Source organism: Ornithorhynchus anatinus, chromosome 1 (genome assembly GCF_004115215.2).
Source record: "Ornithorhynchus anatinus isolate Pmale09 chromosome 1, mOrnAna1.pri.v4, whole genome shotgun sequence".
In the NCBI taxonomy this organism is placed as follows: Eukaryota; Metazoa; Chordata; class Mammalia; order Monotremata; family Ornithorhynchidae; genus Ornithorhynchus; species Ornithorhynchus anatinus.
The window spans coordinates 136,196,390-136,213,584 of record NC_041728.1 but is presented as its reverse complement, the minus strand read 5'-3'; the positions used below and the strand labels follow the sequence as shown (position 1 = coordinate 136,213,584).

The 17,195-nt window shown below is 45.9% G+C and overlaps 1 protein-coding gene across 2 annotated transcripts in view; it reads left to right on the top strand.

Annotated features, from left to right (window-relative positions):
• Positions 1–17,195, top strand: part of SLC7A14 (solute carrier family 7 member 14) — a 152,718-nt gene that overhangs the window by 94,243 nt on the left and 41,280 nt on the right. For both annotated transcript variants that reach the window (XM_029074582.1, XM_029074577.2), the window contains 2 exons: positions 1,880–2,116; positions 9,329–9,546. In XM_029074582.1, the coding sequence (XP_028930415.1) occupies positions 1,880–2,116; positions 9,329–9,546 (455 nt within the window). The remainder of the gene's footprint in view (positions 1–1,879; positions 2,117–9,328; positions 9,547–17,195) is intronic.

Below are 17,195 nucleotides of genomic sequence, written 5' to 3'. Positions count from 1 at the left end.
GTCGTAGTGGTAGTCGTGGTAGGAGTAGTAGTAGTTGTTGTAGTGGTAGTAATGGTAGGATCAGTAGTAGTAGTTGTTGTAGTGGTAATCGTGGTAGGAGCAGTAGTAGTTTTAGAGGTAGTTGTGGTAGGAGTAGTAGTAGTTGTTGTACACTACCACTAATAATAATAATAATGTTGGCATTTGTTAAACGCTTACTATGTGCCCAGCCCAACAACTACTGGTAGTCATGGTAGGAGTAATAGTAGTTGTTGTAGTGGTAGCAACGGTAGGAGTAGTAGTAGTTTTAGAGGTAGTTGTGGTAGGAGTAGTAGTAGTTGTTGTAGTGGTAGTCATGGTAGGAGTAATAGTAGTTGTAGTGGTAATCGTGGTAAGAGGAGTAATAGTTGTTGTAGAGGTAGTCGCGGTAAGAGCAGTAGTAGTACTGGTAGTAGTAGTAATAATAGTAGTAGGAGGTAGTAAGAGCAGTAGTAGTAGTAATAATGATAATAATAATGACGGTATTTGTTAAGCGCTTACTACGTGCAGGCACTATTCTAAGCTCTGGGGTAGATACAAGGAAATGATAATAACAATAATGTTGGTATTTGTTAAGTGCTTACTATGTGCAGAGCACTGTTCTAAGCGCTGGGGTAGATACAGGGTCATCAGGTTGTTCCATGGGGTTCACAGTCTTAATCCCCATTTTACCTATAAGGTAACAGGCCCAGAGAAATTAAGTGACTTGCCCAAGGTCACCCAGCAGACAAGTGGCCGAGCTGGGATTAGAACCCACATCCTCTGACTCCCAAGCCCGGGCTCTTTCCCCTAAGCCACGTTGCTTTTCTATAGATGTTGTAGTGGTAATGGCAGTAATAGTAGTAGTTGTAGTGGTAGTGATAGCAGTGGTGGGAATAGTAGTTTTCATTCAATAGTATTTATTGAGCACCTACTATGTGCAGAACACTGTACTAAGCACTTGAAATGTACAATGAGGCAACAGATAAAATACTGGTATTTGTTAAACGCTTACTATACTAAGTGCTGGGGTGGATATAAGCAAAGAGGGTTGGACAGAGTCCCTGTCCCAGGTGGGGCTCACGGTCTCAATCCCCATTTTACAGATGAGGTAATTGAGGCCCAGATAGAATAAGTGACTTGCCCAAGGTCACACAGCAGACAAGTGGTAGAGCCGGGATTAGAACCCATGATCATCCTACTCCCAGGCCCGTGCTCTATCCACTAGGCCACGCTAGTAAACATATTTATTGAGCATCCGCTGGGTGAAAGCCCAACAGAAACCCATTCCCTGCCCACAGAGAGCTTACACTCTAACAGGGGAGTCAGACGTAAGTATTTACAAACAGAATCGTCAGAATAACTACACTGATCATCCAGTCGACCATACTTGTATGCGCAAGTGCTGTGGAAGGGCCTAAATAAATACATCTGTAAATGCTACGTGTGGCTGATGGGTTGACGTGACTTGGATCTGGGGAATCCTTGGGAAAGGCGTGTTGAAAAGCTCCTGTCTTTAAGGGAAGCTTGTGCTTTTTGGGAATAAGGGATTATAGAGGGAGACTTTAAACTCCTCTTCTAGACTGTAGGTTGCTTGTGGGCAGGGAACATGCCTACCAATTCTGGTCATTGTATCTCCAAAAGGCTTAGTAGTAATAATTATTATTATTATGGTTTTTAAGTGCTTACTATGTGCCTCGCTCTGTACTAAGCGCTGGGGTGGATACAAGCAAGTATACAAGCTCTGCACAAGGCAAGCGCTCAGTATACACCGTGGTCGATTGAGTGTTCTTCAGCTGCGGGCAGAAAGGAGCTCCGGGGTCTCTCCCCTGGATAGTTTGTTCGCCGCAGGGCTGTGACCGTATGTGTCTGTCTGGTGCAGGCGTTTGCTATGCCGAGTTTGGAGTGCGAGTTCCCAAGACCACGGGTTCTGCCTATACCTACAGCTACGTAACCGTGGGGGAGTTTGTGGCCTTCTTCATCGGCTGGAATCTGATCCTGGAATACCTGATCGGCACGGCCGCCGGAGCCAGCGCCTTGAGCAGCATGTTCGACTCCCTGGCCAACCACAGCATCAGCCACTGGATGACTGACAGCGTCGGAACGCTAAATGGGCTAGGTAAGGGCCTCTCTCCTGGTGGAATGAATAATCATAACAATAATAACCGTGGCATTCGTGCCAGGCACTGTACTAAGCGCTGGGGTCGGATACAAGCAAACTGCGTTGGATACAGTCTCTGTCCCGCATGGGGCTCACGGTCTTAATCGCCATTTTACAGATGAGGTTACTGAGACACAGAGAAGTGAGTGTTAAGTAAGTGTTTAACAAATATTTTTATTATTATTCATTAGTATTATTATTCCCATGGTCTTAATCAGCGTGGCTCAGTGGTAAGAGCACGGGCTTTGGAGTCAGAGATCTTGGGTTCAAATCCCAGCTCGGCCACTTGTCAGCTGTGTGACTTTGGGCAAGTCACTTAACTTCTTGGTGCTTCAGTTACCTCATCTGTAAAATGGGGATTAAGACTGTGAGCCCCACGTGGGACAATCTGATCCCCCTGTGTCTACCCCAGCGCTTAGAACAGTGCTCGGCACATAGTAAGCGCTTAACAAATACCAGCATTATTATTATTATTAATCCCCATTTTGCTGATGAGGAAACTGAGGCTCAGAGAGGTGAAGTGATTTACCCAAGGCCACACAGCAGATGAGTGATGGATCCGGGATTAGAACACCTGACCTTCTGACTCCCAGGCGAGTGCTCTGTCCACTACACCATGCTACTTCCCCTAATTGCACTGGCCTGTCCATTCACCCTCACCTGTCCTCATCCCCGGAGAAGCAGTGTGGTCTAGTGGAAAAAGCAAGGGCTGGGAGTCAGAAGACCTGGGTTCTAGTCCTTGCTCCTACGTACTCTGTGACTTTGGGCAAATCACTTCACTTCTCCGGGCCTCAGTTTCCTCATCTACAAAATGGGGAGTCAGTACCTGTTCCTCCTACTTAGACTGTGAGCCCCATGTGGGACCGTGTGGGACCTCATGTGAGAAGCAGCGTGGCTCAGTGGAAAGAGCCCGGGTTTGGGAGTCAGAGGTCATGGGTTCGAATTCCAGCTCTGTCACGTGTCAGCTGTGTGACCGTGGGCAAGTCACTTAACTTCTCTGTGCCTCAGTTACCTCATCTGTAAAATGGGGATTAACTGTAAGCCTCATGTGGGACAACCTGATGATCCTGTATCTCCCCCAGCACTTAGAACAGTGCTCTGCACATAGTAACTGCTTAACAAATACCAACATTATTATTGTCTGGTATCTACCCCAGCACTTAGTACAGTGCTTGAAATATATAATAATAACAATCATAATCATAATAATTGTGGTATTTGTTAAGCTCTTACTACATGCCAGGCACTGTACTAAACTCTGGAGTAGATAGAAGGGGTGGACACAGTCCCTGTCCCACAGGGGGCTCACAGTCTTAACCCCCATTTTACAGATGAGGTAACTGTTCGCAAGGTGACCCTGGGGTACCAACCATCTCAAGGTCAAATGCTATCTCGTGACCTCCTGAACCAGCAGGCGGAACTCGGAAGTGAGGGGGGGATCCTGCCCCCACAACCCAAACCCCCAGATTGACAGCCCAAGCTGGGAATACAGAAGGTGCCCCTCGCCCCCGTGCCAATCGAATTAGGGCAGAGATTGGATAAACTGAGGCCGGAACCTAGAACGGCCTAAGAGCACATGTGATAAATACTTGGAGCCTCTAACCTTCTGTGCAGAGGATTGAGACTCGCAGCAGCCGGCTGCGGGTCGCCTCCGTCCAGAGCGTGAGAAGGCCGCTCTGCCTGCACCATGTGAGGAGCCGTGGGATGGGCGAGTGTCCCGTCCTGCTGAACGCTCGTGGGTCTGGAAGCCAGGCGCTTCACCGTGGGTACGTAACGCATAAGTGGATTTCTCCCCGGTGGGAGTGCTCGTGGGTGGGAGCTTAGGGGCTCCACCACAGGCATGTAACGCATAAGTGGATTTAACACCTAAGTGGATTCCTCCCGAATGGGACGTGCGAATGGTGGGAGCGAGCCGCCTCATCACTTGCGGGCAAACCATAAGTCAATTCCACCTGGGTGGGATCCGAGTGTTCTGCCAAGCGGGAGTAACATACAAGTATATTCCTCCCATTAGGGAAACTCTAATACCACCAAATAATCATATTCCTCCCAAAAGGGAAGTTCAATTTGTTGCGTCTAAATAATCAAATAACTCAATTCACCTCGTGAAATAAATTTTAAACAAAACTCAGGTTTTCTGCCCCTGCCCCCATCTCACCACGCCGACTCCTAACGAACCCGTTCCTGGAGACGGGTGATAGCAATTGAGACACAGAGAAGTGAGTGTTAAGTAAGTGCTTAGCAATTTTTTTATCATTATTTATATTATTATTATCCCAACGGCCACCCCCACAGGATTGCCAGTTCAGCTCCCACTCATGATTCCTGGGAGTTTCCCTTCCTTGCTGCAGGTTTGAAGTGGTCAGAACCGCGGCTCGGTAAGATTGGAGTTCTAATCCTGCATCCCCCAGAGATTTCTCCCCCAAAAGTGGGGAAGAGTCATCGGACAATTCTCTTGTATCCTAGTCTCCCAAGCTCTTAGTTCAGTGCTCTGAACATAGTAAGCAGTCAATAAATACCATCGACTGATTGATTGTTGACTTCTTGGTGCCCTAGTTTCCCAAATCCCCAATTGGCTCGAGATACATTGAACTCATTCAGGCCAGACCTGTCCAAGACAGGGCTATTTTGGGAAAAAAAATTCCTTCGGTAGAAGCATCTTTTTCTGAACAGAATGTACGCCTGGAGGATCTAACCGTCGGCCAGGGAGAGACCTGGACAGATGAGATGTCCCAGGCCTTTCCCGGGGTCTGCCCGGATATCCTGGGTTTTAATGCATTGGACTGTATGGAAAGAGAGTATTTCGGGTCTTCCCAGCCCTTATCATGGCACTGAAATGTTGGCCGAGTTTTTTTAGATGGATATAGATGTGTACGTGTGTGTCAGTGTGCCAGGTGAGCGGATGCCTGTGGTATTTTTGAACTTAATAGATGGGGAAAGTATTAATTAGCAAGTGGGTTTTGGTTCTCAAAAATATAATGGAGATAATCAAACCCACTTGTGCCTCATAGGAAATGCATAATTGGCCATCAGTTTCTCATCTTTGGTGTCACTGACCATTGATAACAAAACCTCAGCTCGTTTTTTTAGAAAGACCCTCATCCATTTGCTTCTTAACTAGGCTACCAGGAGGAGTCTTGTTTGCAATACAAAGCGAGGGCTTTGCAACTATAGTTAATTTTGTCATATTTTCTCACCGGTGGAAATGGGTTTTTGGAGCCTGGGCATCACGTGTCTTGTGTCATTATTATTATTACTATTGTTAATGATTATAACAATAATAATGATTGTAGTATTTCGCAAGCACTTTTTAATGGTATTTGTTAAGCCTAGGCCAGGGACTGTACTAAATTCTGGAGGAGATACAAGCTAATCAGGTTGTACACACTCTCCGTCCCACAGTCTTAATCCCCATTTTACAGATCAAGTAACTGAGGCCCAGAGATGTGAAGTGACGTGGCCACATAGCAGACGAGTGGTGGAGCCGGGATTAGAACCCAGGCACATCTGACTCCCGGTCTCATGCTCTACCCACTAGGCCATGCTGCTACAAACCAAACACCGTGCTAAGATCTTGGGTAGATACAAGGTAATCAGATCAGACAAAGTCCCTGTTCCACATAAGGCTCAAAGTCTGAGAGAGGGAGAATGGGTATTTATCCCCATTTTACAGGTGAGAAAGTTGAGACGCAGAGGAGGTTAAGTGACATGCCTAAGGTCTCACAGCAGGCAAATGATGGAACAGATATTAGAAGCCTCTTCTTCTGGGTCCCCCATTTCCTGACCTCAAAATGTCCTTTTCCTGGCAGGCAGGCAGACAGATGTGCTGAAGTCATCATGGTTCCTGGGGCCAACTCTGATATGATACAGTCCCTCTAGGCTGTAAGCTTGTGTGGACAGGGAATGTGTCCATTTATTGTTATATTATACTCTCCCAGGCACTCAGTACAGTGCTCTGCACACAGTAAGTGCTCAATAAATATGATTGAATACAGGACTGGGGCCTTGTGCGGTCCCCAGGTGCAAGAGTTGCCTTGCACAGATCCTGGTCAGAAACAGACATTTCCTTAGAGAAGCAGCATGGCCTAGTGGAAAGAGCACTGGCCTGGGACCCAGAAGGTCATGGGTTCTAATCCCTGCTCCCCACTTGTCTGCTCTGTGACCTTGGGCAAATCACTTCACTTCTCTGGGCCTCAGTTCCCTCATCTGGGTAAGGGGGATTGAGACTGTCAGTCCCACATGGGACAGGGACTGTGTCCAACCCGATTTGTTTGTATCCATCCCAGCGCTTAGTACAGTGCTTGGCACATAGTAAGCACTTAACAAATACCACAATTATTTAATTATTAATCTAATCCCGGTTCTGTCAAGTGCTTGCTGCATGACCTACAGCAAATCACTTCTCTGTACCTCACTTTCCCTAAATGCAAAATGGAGAGTCACTACCCGTTCTCCCTCCTGCTTAGACTGTGAGCCCCATCAATCACTGGTGTTTATTGAGTGCTTACTATGTGCAGAGCACTGTATTAAGTGTTGCTCAGTGGAAAGAGCACAGGCTTGGGAGTCAGAGGTCATGGGCTTGAATCCTGACCCTGCAACTTGTCACTTGTCAGCTGTGTGACTTTGGGCAAGTCACTTAACTTCTCTGTGCCTCAGTTCCCTGATCTGTAAAATGGGGAGTAAGACTGTGAGCCCAACGTGGGACAACCTGATTACCCTGTATCCAGCCCAGCACTTAGAACAGTGCTCTGCACATAGTAAGTGCTTAACAAATGCCAACATTATTTGGGAAGCAGCATAGCTTAGTGGAAAGAGCATGGGCTTGGGAGTCAGAAGACACGGGTTCTAATTCCAACTCTGCCACTTGTCTGCTGTATGACCTTGGGCAAGTCACTTAACTTCCCTGTGCCTCAGTTACCTCATCTGTCAAATGGGGATTAAATTTGCGAGCCCCACGTGGGACAACCTCATTACCTTGTATTCACCCCAGCGCGTAGAACAGTGCTCGGCACATAGTAAGCGCTTAATAAATACCATAATTATTATTATTATTATTATTTGAGAGAGTACCGTACAACAGAATTAGCAGACACATTTCCTACCCTTAACAAAATAACAGTCTAGATGGGGAGACTGGCACTTAATATGAATAAAACTTAGACTGTAAGCTCGTCAGTAGACAGGGACTATCTCTATCTGTTGCCAATTTGTACATTCCAATCGCTTAGTACAGTGCTCTGCACATAGTAAGCGCTCAATAAATACTATTGAATAATTTAATGATGTGCATGTAATTGTTTCAAGGTCAGGGATGGGGATGGGGCAAATATCAGTCCATCAGTCAAACGTACTTATTGAGCACTTACTGTGTGCAGAGCACTGTCCTAAATGCTAGGAACAGTAGGATATAACAATAAACAATATAATAATAAATATAAATATCTGCCCACATTGAGCTTACAGTCTATCGAATGTGGGACAGGGTCTGTGTCTAGCCTGATTAACTTTTATCTACCCCAGCACTTAACTTTTTATAATTAAGGCTTAACAAATACCATAACAATTTCTAGCAAAGGAAAATTCTCTCCCGAAATATCCTTGTCTTGTGTGATCCAGGCCAGAGGGAACACAATATGACTGGATCCACTTTAGAGTGGGGAAAACAGGCACCAAGAGGTCAAGTGACTTTCCCTCTCTGACCTCACTATGTACTTTAAATCTGCCTAATTAGATTTAGGCTACTAAATCTAGGCTGGCAGTCAGTTTCTCATCTTTGGTGTCACTGACCATTGATGACTAAACCTCAGCTCGTTTTTTTAGAAAGACCCTCATCTATTTGCTTCTTAACTAGGCTGCCAGGAGGAGTCTTGTTTGCAATAGAAAGCAAGGGCTTTGCAACTACAGTTAATTTTGTCATTTTTTCTCATCAGTGGATATGGGTTTTTTGAGCCCAGGCATCACGTATCTTGTGTCATTATTATTATTATTGGGATTATAACAATAATAATAATGATTGTAGTATTTCACAAGCACTTTTTAATGGTATTTGTTAAGCACAGGCCAGGGACTGTACTAAGTTCTGGAGAAGATACAAGCTAATCAGGTTGTACACACTCCCCGCCCTACAGTCTTAATCCTCATTTTACAGATGAGGTGACTGAGGCCCAGAGATGTGAAGTGATGTGGCCACACAGCAGACGAGTGGCAGATGAAAAAAAGGGACAGGCTTGAGGGAAAGGAGGGTAGAAGTGGGAGAGCGAGGAAAAGGGAAGCTTGGAGGCAAGAAGCGGCCATTAAAAGAGAAACAACTGAAAGGAGGGAGGGAATTACAGAAAGTAATAAGGGAACTGTTATAGACAGGGCAAGGAGGAAAAGGGAGAAAGGCAGAGAGGATGGTGGGCAGAGGAAAAGAACAGACACAAAGAGGGAAAGGGTCAGACAGAGCAGAGTACAGTGAAAATAGAATAAGTACTAAAGGGGGAGAGAGAAGGAGAAGTGCTGTGTCAATTTGACCATTCTGAAGAAGAGGTATTTTGACTAGGACGCACATCCTTCAAGACCCCAAACTGAAGCCTTTCCACAAAAGCCTGCTTAGAAGGAAAATGGAGCTACAGAAGGGATCGACCAATTTAATATTAGAAATAATTATGGTATTTGTTAAGTGCTTACTATGTGCCAGGCACTGTACTAAACTCTGGGACGGATACAAGCAAATCAGGTTGGACACAGTCCCAGTCCCATGTGGGGCTCCCAGTCTCCATCCCCATTTTACGGATGAGGTAACTGAGGCCCAGAGAAGTGAAGTGACTTACTCAAGATCAGCCCAGGAGATAAATGGTGAAACTGGAATTAGGTCCCATGACTTCCTAATTCCCAGGCCTGAGCTCTATCCACTACGCCATACAATCTGAATAAATCATCTGGGATACTTCCCAAGTGGAATTTTTTCCAAGAGTTTTGCAATATACATCCACGCTTTACTCCAGGACCCTAGAACAAACTTCTCATTTTGATGATCCGCTTCTGCCCGAAACGCTAGCTCCATTTTTCAACAGACTTGTTCACCTTTGGTAGAAGCGCTTAGCGCAGAGCAAGCGCTCAGTAAATGCGATCGAATGGATGAATGAAGTAACTCTTGTGTCCCCCTCTGCTCCTCTATCTCTCTTGCAGGGCAAGGAGAGGAATCCTACCCAGACCTTCTGGCCCTGGTCATCGCTGTCATCGTGACCATCATAGTGGCTCTCGGGGTGAAGAACTCCGTGGGGTTCAACAATGTCCTCAATGTCCTGAACTTGGCAGTCTGGGTGTTCATCATGATCGCCGGCCTCTTCTTTGTCAACGGGAACAACTGGGCCGAGGGACTCTTTCTGCCCCATGGCTGGTCTGGGGTAAGTGGAGAATATAGTTCTAATAATAATAATGGTATTTAATAAGCAGCGTGGCTCAGTGGAAAGAGCACGGGCTTGGGAGTCAGGGGTCATGGGTTCGAATCCCGGCTCTGCCACTTGTCAGCTGTGTGCCTGTGGGCAAGTCACTTAACTTCTCTGTGCCTCAGTTACCTCATCTGTAAAATGGGGATTAAGACTGTGAGCCTCACATGGGACAACCTGATTGCCCTGTATCTACCTCAGCGCTTAGAACAGTGCTCTGTACATAGTAAGCGCTTAACAAATACCAACATTAATGAATTAATTAATAATGGTATTTGTTAAATGCTTACCATGTGCCAGGCACTGTACTAAGCACTGGGGTGGATACAAGCAAATTGAGTTGGACACAGTCCCTGTCCCACGTGGGGCCTCACAGTCTTAATCTCCATTTTACAGATAAGGCAACTGAGGCACAGAGAGGCAAAGTGACCTGCCCAAGGTCACACAGCAGACAAGTGGCAGAGCCGGGATTAGAACCCAAGAACTTCTGACGTCAAAGCCCGTGCTCTATCCACTACGCCGAGCTGAGTTGTGTGCTTTTCTCCCCTCCGCTGGTCATTCAATCGATCAGCAGTATTTACTGAGCTCTTACTCTGTGCAGAGTGCTAATACTAAGCGCTTGGAAGAGTACAAAAGAGTTGGTAGACACAATCCCTGCTCTCAAGGAGCTAAAAGGTACTAGCCCTACCTCCCTTCTCTTTGCCTAGAAAATGAATCTTCGATCAGGTGTTCCAAGCACTAGCAGCTCAATCAATACCATTGATTGCTCGATCGATTGATTCATTACTAGGAGGTTGGAATATGTGCTACAAAAGTGCTTGGTACAGAGTTCTGCACAGAGGGACTGCTCAATAAAAACCAATAATGATGATGCAAAGAATAATAATAATTGTGATATTTGTTAAGTGCTTACTATGTGCCAGGCACTGTACTAAGTGCTGGAGTGGATACAAGCAAATCAGGTTGGACACGGTCCCTGTCCCACGCAGGGTTCACAGTCATGATCCCCATTTTAGAGATGAGGGAAGTGAGGCCCAGAGAAGTGAAGTGACTTGCTCAAGGTCACACGGCAAACAAGTGTCTGAACCTGGATAATTATAATAATAATAGTGGCATTTGTTAAGTGTTAATTATGTACCAAGAATTGCACTAGGCCCTGGGGTAGTTATGCACAATCAGATCAGACAGAGTCATTGCCTTTATATGGGGCTCAAAGTCTAAGGGGGACATAGCGGAAGCATGGCTTAGTGGAAAGAGCACGGGCTTGGGAGTCAGAGGACATGGGTACTAATCCCCGCACTGACACTCATCTGCTGTGTGACCTTGGGCAAGTCACTCAACTCCTCTGTGTCTCAGTTACCTTAGCTGTCAAATGGGGATTAAGACTGTGAGCCCCACATGGGACAACCCGATTACCTTCTATCTACCCCAGTGCTTAGAATAGCACTTGGCATATAGTAAGTGCTTAATAAATACCATAATTATAATTATTATTGTAATTATTTAATCCCCATTGCACTGATGAGGAAAAGGAGACCCAGAGGAGTCAAGGGACTTGTCCAAAGTCACACAGTAGGCAACTGGTGGATGCAGGATTGGAACACAGGCGTCCTGACTCAGTCCTATTTTCTTCCCATTGTGGTTACATTGCTAATGTGGGTTTTGGGCTACAGGAAGAGATAGTAGCCTTAATCCAATTGGGGAGGGAACTGGTTCTCTTTAAAAGAGGGAAACATAGTAGCATGTGATTCCATTTTTAGCAAAATGATCTTTCGGACCTGACCATGTAACTTGCCAAAACTTACCTCGGGATGGCAGCTAGAGGCTTCCTGCGAATTTGTACTGATTTTGTTTTCCTAACATGCACAAAATGGTTTCTTTCCCAAAGATGACCAGAGACTGAAAGTATCTCTGTTGGAAAAGACCCAGAGTCATTTCTCATATTTACTCTGCCCCCTGGCAGGTGTCTTGGAGCAGATAAATAAGCAGAAAAGTAAGGGAAGCCAATATTTCCTGATTATCAAGAAGAATCCTAAACGACCACATCCCTCATTCCTCCTTGGTGAAGAAAACAAACACTGATCTGGGCAAAACCAGAGGAAGAGACCAAAAAAAAAATAGTTGAGCCCATTTCGATCGTATAACCCCATTTATCTTGTGATCCAAATTACCCTTTGTCTATCTACCAATAAAAATAGCCCATGAAGAGAGAAAGTAAAATAAATAACCATTGTCCTGGAATTTTAAAAAAATCATTGCTCTCAGCACTAGTTCCAACAAAAGTTTCAACAAAAATACGTGAGGAGGAATTGAAGGCAAATCAAGAGCGGGCGGGAGATACGGCAGGGCTGAAAGCGACAACGGCTATTTGCGGAGGAGGGTCAGACCTTGAACAGAGTACTGAGTGATGAACAGAAATCATTCAGATCCATTAGCACTACAGGAACAAGGTTGATATAATAAACAATCCGTGGCACGCTCCCAGATTAGCCACACATGATGGGATGCGATTTTGTTCACTGACCTCCAGGCCTTCGCCTTCCCCGCTTCCATTTTGCTAAATTTCAAGATGGCTCCACACAGCACACCAGTCTCCATGGACAGAGTTCCCTCCTCCTTGTGTACTCAATCAAAGCGACTTCTCTGCCTGGCCAGAGATCAATCAATCGATCGATCATTTTTATTGAGCACTTACTGTGTGCAGAGCGCTGCACAAAGCGCTTGGGAGGGGACCACAGAGTGTAACAGACACGTTCCCAGAGATAAGGCTCTACTGCCTCCAAGGCATATCATGCCTTCACACCCACAGTGTCTTGGCAGTGTGGCTAAGAGTGTGCATGCGTGTGTGTGTTTGGGGGAGGCGGGGGGTGTTGGGATGAGGTATCTGGACATATATAAACATCCGCATATTTAACCTGTCACCAAATCCAGTCAGTTCAACCTTCCCCAGATCGCTAAAATCCACCCTTTCCCCTCCGTCCAAGTTGTCACCACGTTAATCCAAGCATTTATATGTTATCTTGATTACTGCATCCACCTCCTGTCGATTTCCTTGTCTCCTGACTCTCCCATACTTCACACTTCTCCATACTTCGCTCTGCCTCCCAGATCATTTTTCTACAAAACTTCCCACGTTTCCCCAGTCCTCAAGAACCTCCAGTGGTCGCCCAACTACCTCCACATCAAACAGAAACTCTTTACCATTGGCTTTAAAGCACTCAATCACCTCGCCCCCTCGGCAACATCATCATCACTAACGGTATTTATTAAACGTCTGCTATGTTTAGAGCGCTGTACTAAGCACTTGGGAAAGTACAACAGAGTGGACAGACACGTTCCCTGGCCACGATCAGCCTCTTACCTTGCCTCTCTGATTTCCTACTACAACTCAGCCCGCACACTCCACTCCTCTGATGCCAACCTACTCACTGTACCTCAGTCTCGTGCCTCGCCCCGACCCACATCCTGCCTTTAGCCTAGAACTCCCTCCCCCTTCATATTTGAAAGAGGTCACATCTCCTCCAAGAGGCCTTCCCAGATTAAGGCCTCTTTTCCCCTGCTCTCTCTTGCTTCCGCACTGTCTACGCACTTGGATCTCTGACGTCTGGACGTTTGATATTCAGCCCATCCCCAACCCCAGGGCATTTATGTACATATCTTTAAATTATGCATTATAAGCTACTTATTTACTCATATCAATGTCTGCCTCCCCTTTCAGCAGGTAAACTGGGTCTGGAACGTTTATGCTAATTCTCTTGTAATCTTCCAAGTGCTTAGTAAAGTGATCTGCACTTAGTAAGCAATCAATAAATACCATTGTTTGATCAACTGACAGATAACTACTCTCCTCACCTTCAAATACTCAATAAATGCCAACTATTGAAGGATCTGAATGTGTGTTTGGCAGCTCCCATCATCCATGCTGAAGCGTGGCTTGAAGCAAAATAGCTGAGTGGATAGAGCATGGGCCTGGGTGTCTAAAGGACCTGGGTTCTAATCTCAGCTCTGCCACATGTCTGCTGTGTGACCTTGGGCAAGTCACTTCATTTCTCTGGGCCTCAGTTACCTCATCTGTAAAATGGAAATTGAGCCTGTGAGCCCCTCATGGGACAGGGACTGTGTTCAACCTGATTTACTTGTATTCATTCATTCATTCAATTATATTTATTGAGCGCTTACTTTGTGCAGAGCACTGTACTAAGCGCATGAAAATTCAGTAAGGGTGATGAGGTAGGAGGGGGCAAGGTGATGGAGAGTTTTGAAGCCAGAGCTTCACCCCAGAGCTTAGTACAATGTGTGGCACATAGTAAGTGCCTAACACATATCATTATTATTGTTATCATCTGCCGTAGGAGGATAGCAGCATGGCTTAGTGGATAGAGCATGGCCTGGGAGTCAGAAGGATCTCAGGGCCTCCCACTTCTCTGGGCCTCAGTTACCTCATCTGTAAAATGGGGATTAAGAGTGTGAGTCCGATGTGATTAACTTGTACCTTCCCCAGTACTTAGAACAGAACAGTGCCAAGCATACATAGTAAGAGTTTAAAAGTACCATAATTATTATTGTTGTCATTATTATTATTATTATTATCCGTGCTGCTGGGCTCCTCCACTTCTGCAGAGGATGGCAGATTAAGTACCGTGCCTTAATGTGTCTAGAGAAGCAACGCGGCCCAGTGACAAGAGCACGGGCTTGGGAGTCAGAGGAGGTGGGTTCTAATCCCGGCTCTGCCACTTGTATGCTATGTGACCTTGGGCAAATCATTTAACTTTTCTGTGTCCCAGTTACCTCATCTGTAAAATGAGGATTAAGTCTGTGAGCCCCCCTAAGGACATTGCATATAGAGGCTCGGGAGAGCTTCGAGGGTGGGGACTCAAGTTGACTGTGTGGAAGGAGGCAATGGTAAGGCCCTTCCGTATTTTGACCAAGAAACCTCTACGGAGACATCAGCAGAACGATTGCATACGGAGAGCGGGGCGTTCTGGGAGCGATATATCCATGGTGTCGCTACGGGTCGGAGACGACTCGATGGTATAAGACAAGAGAAGACACCCTGACTGGTCCAAAGAAGCAGCGTGGCTCAGTGGAAAGAGCCCGGGCTTGGGAGTCAGAGATCATGGGTTTCAATCTAGCTCCTAAGCTCCTCTTTGTTTTTATGGCATTTGCCAAGAGCTTATTATGTGCCAGGGAGTGTTTTAAGCACGGGGGTGGATATGAGCTAATCAGGTTCGACGCAGTCCATGCCCCCATGGGGCTCACAGTCTTAATCCCCATTTTATAGATGAGGGAACTGAGGCACAGAGGAGTTAACTTACCTGCCCAAGGCCACATAGCAGTGCCTGAATTAGAAACCAGGTCCTTCTGACTCCCAGTTCCGTGCTCTATCCACTAAGCCACACTGCTTTCGGGTTAATGGTCCTGTGGAACCCCAAGAGGCAATCCCCTGAAGATACAGCAGGTCAGTTCTGAGGGGCCTCACCAGTTGGTCCTTTTTATTTTCAATAGAAGGCTTATTCTGCAGAAAGGGACCTGTTCCCCGGAACCCACAGTACAACTGGAGTTTTCTACAATTTCTTTGAGGAGCTTAAATTTTTTTCCCACCCTAGGGGGAAAGGAAAGACGGTGGAAATTACCTCTTTCAGGTGAATGTGGCTATTCCATGAGAAGCAGCGTGGCTCAGGGGATAGATCATGGGTCTGGAAGTCAGAAGGTCATGGGTTCTAATCCCAGCTCTGCCCCATGTCTGCTGTGTGACCTTGGGCAAGTCACTTCACTTCTCTGGGCCTCAGTTACCTCATCTGTAAATTGGGGATTGAGACAGTGAGCCCCACATTGGACAGGGACAGTGTCCGACCCGATTGGATTGTATCCACCCAGAAATTAATACAGTGCCTCACAAATAGTAAACACTTAACAAATACTATATTTATTATCATTATTATTATTCACATAGCCATTTGCCCGGTCACCCAAGGAGAGGAGCAATTCAGGCTGGTAAAATTGATTCTTATTTTCAAGTTCGCATTAAAGCTTCCTTTAGTGGTCTGCGATGTGAATGTCAACTGGTTTGTAAGGGTTAGTAAATGCCAGGGACCACTTGATTCTACCACAGGATCTGGGTCATAAAGGTTCCCCAGAGGAACTTTGAGAAATGGGGTTTGGGGGCGGGAGGGATGATCTCTAATAGCTCGAGAACACCAAGCCCTTTTCCCAAATTCCATTCAAGCAACCGCCGCCCCTTTGCCGAACCCCTGCCTCACCCAGAAATCCTTCGTCCATTACATTTTGTTCAAACCGTATAACCTTGGCGTTACTCGTCTCCCACACTATCTCGAGGAAATTGCCAAAGTACAAATGACTCCCCGTAAAACGGCTCCTGAGAAATCGTTGTGGGAACTTCCCCATCCTCCAAACAAAGGAGGAGTTGTTCGAAGACGCATCCGAAGGCGTTTATCATAACTTCTTAGCACATGCTGCCTTAGCTGTTCAATCAGCCAAAGAGTGGAGGATGTTACAAAGTTCCATTATCTCCTCCAAAAAAGTTGTGCTTTTTTTAAAAAATCATGGGTGGGAATAGAGAAACTTGGCTAATTCTCTCAAGTCCAGACGGCACTGGGCTGTTTCCACGGACAGGAGGTCTGTGTCTGCACAGGTCACAGCCGAGGGCTTCTCTTAGTGAGCTCATTCACTTACATTAGCTTGCGAGCCGTTAGTCGATCAATCATAATTTTTTTAATGGTATTTAAGTGCTTACTATGTGCCAGGCATTGTTCTAGGCACTGGGGTATTCACAAGCTAATGAGGTTGGACATAATCCCTGTCCCACACGGGGCTCACCGAAGCAGTGTGGCTCAGTGGAAAGAGCCCGGACTTGGGAGTCTGAGGTCATGGGTTCGAATCCCAGCTCTGCCACTTGTCAGCTGTGTAACTTTGGGCAAGTCACTTCACTTCTCTGGGCCTCAGTTCTCTCATCTGTAAAATGGGGGTGAAGACTGTGAGCCCCACGTGGGACAACCTGATCACTTTGTAACCTCCCCAGTGCTTAGAACAGTGTTTCATATATAGTAAGCACTAAATGAATACTATCATTATTATTATTATTATGAATCCCCATTTTACAGATGAGGTAACTGAGGCACAGAGAAGTTAAGTGATTCACCCAAGGTCACACAACAGGCAAGGGGCAGAGTCAGGATTAATGTCCATCCCCTTCTCTGGACTGTGGGCTCGTTCTGGGAAGGGAATGTGCCCGCTTCTTCTTTAATTGTACTCTTCTAAGACCATAACACAGTTTTCTGTTCACGGTAAGTGCTCTGTAAATACGATCGAATTAATGTGTGAACCCAGGTCCTCCCAGGTCCGTACATTTAGTAGTACTTCTTGGATAGAGTCCTTCAAGCCGCAAATCGAACCAGCGACCTAAAGATCTATTGAGCACTTACTGTGTGCAGAGCATTATACTAAGCACTTGGAACAATATAATACAGTATATTGTACGGTATAACGTACGATATAACAGAGCTGATGAACACGTTCACTGACCATAACAAGCTTATAGTCTAGCAGGGGAGACAGACATTAATATAAATAAATAGATAGATTACAGA